Consider the following 6,717-nt stretch of genomic DNA (forward strand, 5'->3'; position numbering starts at 1 on the left):
CCACCAAAAGCTTCTTCGTCGCGACAGAATCAATCGCTAGAGGGCGCGTGTGATTGAGAATGGCTGTAATATCAAATGCCATTAATCATGGCAATTTTCGATATCGTCTCCTGAATCGATGAAATATACAAGAAAAATTGTAATAATAATATAATAAAGAGTAATTGTCAATATTAAGTAAATATGTAATATCTCTAGAAATATAAAATAAAGTAAAGTATATAAAAAAGAACAAAAAAGAAGAAAATTTTTAAAATAACTTTAATAATGTGATCAGAGTGGTTACTACAGCAACCGTGGCTTTTTTTGCCAACACAATCCATTCCTATGGAAATTGCCAATGTTATTTTAAGCAAAATTATCAAAACCCAGACCTATAAAAGGTTGAAGATTTCTACAGGGAAACACACTTCGGGTTTGACTGCGCTAGAAAGGCACAAGATGGGAGCGACGAAGATTTTGGCTGGCGTTTTTGCTCTTGTTTGCTTGTACGCGAGTACTCAAGCTACATCAATTTACTATCGTCCACAAGGTAATTTGCTGGTTATGAATTGTATCAGGGTTGTACTTCTTTATCTTGAATAGATGTGTTGTCATATAATTTTATTTGAGTTACAAATTACCGCTGTGTTCCTTGCTTACAGACTCATTTATACAGGTTTAGGCGTTCATTTCAGTGCTTATATATCCACAAATACCAATGGTACATGTAGAGAATGCACACACGCACTGGAACACATAAATATTCTACACAGAATCGATGCTAACCCTCAGCAACAGAGAGCTCGAAACTGGAGAATTCCAAAGCAAAGATAATGAAATAAGAAAAGTAAAATAAGGAGCATTATCAGAGATATTGTTTTTTTCCTTTTCTTTTTCTTTTTTTTTTTTTTTTTTTTGCAGGCGTTTGGGGTCCATGGGGTCCATATTGCAAATGTAGCAAGTCGTGTGGCGGAGGCAGTCAGTATCGTGAACGAGTGTGCCAATACCCTCCGTGTATTGGAGATGCGAGGCAGACTAAAACTTGCAACACAGAAGGCTGCAAAGGTGGGTGAAGTTTGCAATTAGTTGGTAAAAGTCGGCTGTAGTTCCTTATCTCTACTTGTGACATTATAATATGTAAATTATGATATTATAGATGCATTGGTTGCGCGAATTTTTTTTTTTTCTTTTCTTTTTTTTTGTTTTTTTTTTTGCTGTTATGTTTGTTTTTTGTTGTTTTTTGTTGTTTTTTTGTTGTTTTTGGTTTTTGGTTTTCTTTCTCTTTGTTTTTGTTGTTGTTGTTGTTGTTTTTTGTTTGTTTGTTTGTTTGTATGTTTGGATTGCATTTGCTTCTTTGGCTATCAAAAAAGCAGCGCAATCCATTAAGCAATAGTCTTTTCTAGTTAGTATACAGTCACAATAACCAGGACCACTAGGCTTTTTTTTTACAATGAGATCGTCTAACTTCATTCTATTGGAACCAGGTAGTGTGTCCCCACTTAATGGCAGAATATTTTTTTAGAATTTCCCGAACCTTTTTTTATTCTCTGCCTATCAAAGTAAACGTTTCTAAATCAACTAATCAATTCATCTCCTGCAACTGCAGTCGATGGTGGATGGAGTGATTGGAGTGACTACAGCAAATGCACCAAGTCTTGCAAGAGTGGAACTCAGTCTCGTACCAGAACATGCACCAACCCTGCACCTGCTAACGGTGGGAAAAAATGTGTAGGAGATTCAAGCCAGAGCAGAGTCTGCAATAACGACGTTCCTTGTCCAGGTACATTTCATTAGTTGTCCATTAATGGACAATATCCTGTAGGTCAAATGGATTTTCTTATTCATGGCGGATATTTCTTGAAATTTCCCCATTCTAAATTTCTTTTTCAACTTCGGCACGCTAAAATACAAGTTATCCAATCCGTTTACCTCATTCATCTGCAGTCGATGGTGGATGGAGTGATTGGAGTGACTACAGCAAATGCACCAAGTCTTGCAAGAGTGGAACTCAGTCTCGTACCAGAACATGCACCAACCCTGCACCAGCTAACGGTGGGAAAAACTGTGAAGGAGATTCAAGCCAGAGCAGAGTCTGCAATAACGATGTTCCTTGTCCAGGTATGACTCATTAGTTGTCCATAAATGGACAATATCCCGTAGGGCAAATGCATTTTTTTATTCATGACGGATATTCCTTGAAATTTCCCCATTCTAAATTTCTTTTTGAACTTCGGCACGCTTTTTAGTTGTCCATAAATTGACAATATCCCGTATGGCAGATGGATGTTTATTCATGACGGATATTCCTTGACATTTCACCATCCTAAATTTCTTTTTCAACTTATGCACGCTAAAATACAAGTTATCCAATCAGTTTACCTCCTTCATCTACAGTCGATGGTGGCTGGAGTGATTGGAGTGACTACAGCAAATGCACCAAGTCTTGCAAGAGTGGAACTCAGTCTCGTACCAGAACATGCACCAACCCTGCACCAGCTAACGGTGGGAAAGAATGTGAAGGAGATTCAAGCCAGAGCAGAGTCTGCAATAACGATGTTCCTTGTCCAGGTACGACTTATTGGTTGTCCATAAATGGACAATATCCCGTAGGGCAAATGGATGTTTATTCATGACGGATATTCCTTGAAATTTCCCCATTCTAAATTTCTTTTTGAACTTCGGCACGTTAAAATACAAGATATCCAATCAGTTTACCTCATTCATCTACAGTCGATGGTGGATGGAGTGATTGGAGTGACTACAGCAAATGCACCAAGTCTTGCAAGAGTGGAACTCAGTCTCGTACCAGAACATGCACCAACCCTGCACCAGCTAACGGTGGGAAAGAATGTGAAGGAGATTCAAGCCAGAGCAGAGTCTGCAATAACGATGTTCCTTGTCCAGGTACATTTCATTAGTTGTCCATAAATGGACAATATCCCGTAGGGCAAATGGATGTTTATTCATGACGGATATTCCTTGAAATTTTCCCATTCTAAATTTCTTTTTCAACTTCGGCACGTTAAAATACAAGTTATCCAATCCGTTTACCTCATTCATCTACAGTCGATGGTGGATGGAGTGATTGGAGTGACTACAGCAAATGCACCAAGTCTTGCAAGAGTGGAACTCAGTCTCGTACCAGAACATGCACCAACCCTGCACCAGCTAACGGTGGGAAAGATTGTGTAGGAGATTCAAGCCAGAGCAGAGTCTGCAATAACGATGTTCCTTGTCCAGGTATGATTCATTAGTTGTCCATAAATTGACAATATCCCGTATGGCAGATGGATGTTTATTCATGACGGATATTCCTTGAAATTTCCCCATTCTAAATTTCGTTTTGAACTTCGGCACGCTAAAATACAATTTCTCCAATCAGTTTACCTCCTTCATCTACAGTCGATGGTGGATGGAGTGATTGGAGTGACTACAGCAAATGCACCAAGTCTTGCAAGAGTGGAACTCAGTCTCGTACCAGAACATGCACCAACCCTGCACCAGCTAACGGTGGGAAAAAATGTGAAGGAGATTCAAGCCAGAGCAGAGTCTGCAATAACGATGTTCCTTGTCCAGGTACAACTCATTAGTTGTCCATAAATGGACAATGTCCTGTAAGGCAAATGCATTTTCCTATGGATTGCGGATATCCTTTGAATTTACCTATAATTGAATTTTCTTTGATCTTCGGTTCGTAAAAATACAAGCTATTCGAGCAACTGATCAATTTATTTCCATCAATTACAGTCGATGGTGGCTGGAGTAAATGGAGTGACTACAGCAAATGTAGCAAGTCTTGCAAGAGTGGAACTCAGTCTCGTACCAGAACATGCACCAACCCTGCACCTGCTAACGGTGGGAAAAAATGTGTAGGAGATTCAAGCCAGAGCAGAGTCTGTAATAAGAATGTTCCTTGTCCAGGTACGACTCTTTATAAGTTCTCCATAAATGGACAATGTCATGTAGGGCAAATGGATTTTCCTATGGATGGCCCATATCCTTTGAATTTACCCATAATTATATATTTTTTGATCTTCGGTTCGTTAAAATACAAGCTATTCAAGCAACTGATCAATTTATTTCCATCAATTACAGTCGATGGTGGCTGGAGTAAATGGAGTGACTACAGCAAATGTAGCAAGTCTTGCAAGAGTGGAACTCAGTCTCGTACCAGAACATGCACCAACCCTGCACCAGCTAACGGTGGGAAAAAATGTGTAGGAGATTCAAGCCAGAGCAGAGTCTGTAATAAGAATGTTCCTTGTCCAGGTACGACTCAATAGTTATCCATAAATGAACAATGTCATGTAGGTCAAATGAATATATATATATAAAGAATGTGCTACCCACCAATCCGAACGCGAGATATAACAGACATTCTACAAAGCAATCTGGATTAATGAAATTCTCATTCAAACTTCCTCTTCTGTATCTCAACAGTAAGTGTTCGATTTCATCCACTAAACTACAAAGTAGTTGAAAGCGATGTTAATGATGTGACAGTAAAGATTGTGAGATCTGGAGACCTTCAACAAGCAACAACAGTCTTGTAAGTGAATGTTTTTGAATCTAATGTTTCCCCGTTTGAGACCATTCCTCTAAGAAACATGACTTCATTCTTTACAGATTAATATTAATGTTCATCTTTTCAAGCGTCCTTTGATCAGCTGTACTGTACGTGTTGTGCATTTTTTACTTTACCGTTGGTGTATTAAGTGTGAATAATCTGACGCTAACCCTGAGTAAAGGAGTGTGCACTGAATAAATGAACACAGCGGTATTTTATGAATGCAAAAACATTTATTTATTCTTCTGAAATGCACATGGCTACTATGTGTATATTCTTAGTGTATATTCTCTACTTTTGCAGTTTGAGTACAGTCGATGGAACAGCAAAGAAACTGTCAGACTATCGACCACGCAATAAGCTGCCAGTGAAGTTCAAGCCCGGACAAAAGGAACGTAAAGTCAGAATTGATATCATTAACGACAAGAAGGTTGAAAAGGCGTCTGAGAATTTCTTTGCCAAACTCACATCCGATAGCCCATCGGTTAAAATCGTACCATCTGGAAGCAAGGCTACTATCAGGATTGATGATGATGATTGTAAGTACACAGAAACGAACAAACTACTATTACAACATTAAAATTTGACAGCAACATCATTGGCACTGGTTTCATCTTTCTTGTGATTAATATAAATGATCTGTTGTCCATCGACAAGGTGCAATCAAAGGACCAATCGGCGAATTACCGATTACTTTCGTTATAAAATGTGAAGTTGAGTTTTCACTCAAAATAATGACCTTCCTCCGGCTCCGCCACGTAACATATTTGACGTCTAGTAGACTTTCGCAAAGTCCGCCGCCCGCTTTGTTTTTTTTCTCGCTCGAATTAAAAAAACGCCGAGAAAACAAGAGAGGTCGACTTGGGGCAAGTCTAGACGTCTAGCAGCAGCACACCCAAACAAAATGCCGGAAACTTTTGACTTTATTTTGAGTGTTTTTTATTTTTTTATTTTAGCTGTGTTCAGATTCAAGAAGATCCGTTATGTCGTCAAGGAAAACGTTGGAAAAGTAAATCTCGTTATTCTGCGATCTGGAGCAACTAACAAAAAGCAGACGGCACGGTATGTCTACGTATTAACTTGACTCAGGAATCTTGCATTGCGTTTTTGTTACCTTAAGCTCAGAAGGTCTTGTTAGTTGTGCCTTGACTTATAGATCAGCCCAGAGGTCGTTTCAGGGTTCGATCTGTGAGTTAGCCATGCCCTGACTTACATCAGCCCAGAGGTTGTTTCAGGGTTTGATCTGTGAGTTAGCCGTGCCCTGACTTAGATCAGCCCAGAGGTTGTTTCAGGGTTCAATCTGTGAGTTAGCCATGCCCTGACTTCGATCAGCCAAGAGGTTGTTTCAGGGTTCAATCTGTGAGTTAGCCGTGCCCTGGCTTAGATCAGCCCAGAGGTTGATTCAGGGTTCGATCTGTGAGTTAGACATGCCCTGACTTAGATGAGCCCAGAGGTTGTCTCAGGGTTCAATCTCGTTAGTTAGACGTGCCCTATTACTATTCAATACCACGTACTCTTTGGATTACTTTCCAGGATTCAGACAAAGGATGGAACCGCTGTTTCTACAGCAAATGGTGATTTCCAAAGTGTAGGGAACCCTACTCCACTGTCTGTCGTATTTGGTCCTGGAGAAAAACACAAAACAGTTTCTGTCAAAATCAATGATGACAAGATTTGTGAAAAAAGAGAGAGATTCACAGTCATTTTGTCAACGAAAGATAACAGCGCCACTGTTAATGATAAATTTGATGTAGCAGTCGTCGATATTCTTGACAACGATGGTAAGAATGGAAACTGTTTCTTCGTTTGCATAAGCGAAAAAAGGGGAAAGGCAAAGAAAGAAAAGAATCCGAAAACAAATGAATGAGTGAGTGTTAAGCCAATGAATGAAGAATGGAAGGGAGGAGTAGAGGGAGGAAGGGAGCAGAAAGAAAGAAAGAAAGAAAAATTTTTGATGACATCTTTTCTTTAATTGTTATACTTTCATTTTCACGGTTTAAAATTTACCTTTTCATCATTACTGTGTTATGAAAATTATTTTTTATTTTAGTTAATGGAGGCTGGGGAAAGTGGTCCCCATGGGGCAAATGCGACAAACCTTGTGGTAAAGGCAGAAAATACAGATCCAGAAAGTGTAACAATCCTGCCCCACAGGGGGGTGGACGTAA

The 6,717-nt window shown here is 39.4% G+C and overlaps 1 protein-coding gene across 1 annotated transcript in view; it reads left to right on the forward strand.

Moving 5' to 3' along the window:
• Nucleotides 1-441: 441 nt before the first annotated feature.
• LOC116303957 (SCO-spondin) overlaps nucleotides 442-6,717 on the forward strand; it is a 34,113-nt gene continuing 27,837 nt past the window's right edge. The window contains exons 1-10 of the mRNA XM_089029373.1: nucleotides 442-532; nucleotides 904-1,047; nucleotides 1,589-1,762; nucleotides 1,927-2,100; nucleotides 2,377-2,550; nucleotides 2,713-2,886; nucleotides 3,049-3,222; nucleotides 3,385-3,558; nucleotides 3,730-3,903; nucleotides 4,078-4,251. Coding sequence (XP_088885499.1) covers nucleotides 442-532; nucleotides 904-1,047; nucleotides 1,589-1,762; nucleotides 1,927-2,100; nucleotides 2,377-2,550; nucleotides 2,713-2,886; nucleotides 3,049-3,222; nucleotides 3,385-3,558; nucleotides 3,730-3,903; nucleotides 4,078-4,251 — 1,627 coding nt within the window. The remainder of the gene's footprint in view (nucleotides 533-903; nucleotides 1,048-1,588; nucleotides 1,763-1,926; nucleotides 2,101-2,376; nucleotides 2,551-2,712; nucleotides 2,887-3,048; nucleotides 3,223-3,384; nucleotides 3,559-3,729; nucleotides 3,904-4,077; nucleotides 4,252-6,717) is intronic.

The sequence above is a fragment of the Actinia tenebrosa genome, unplaced genomic scaffold (genome assembly GCF_029948245.1).
Source record: "Actinia tenebrosa isolate PJP-AT-01 unplaced genomic scaffold, QUT_ActTen_1.0 PGA_scaffold14__42_contigs__length_11649687, whole genome shotgun sequence".
Classification (NCBI taxonomy): domain Eukaryota; kingdom Metazoa; phylum Cnidaria; class Anthozoa; order Actiniaria; family Actiniidae; genus Actinia; species Actinia tenebrosa.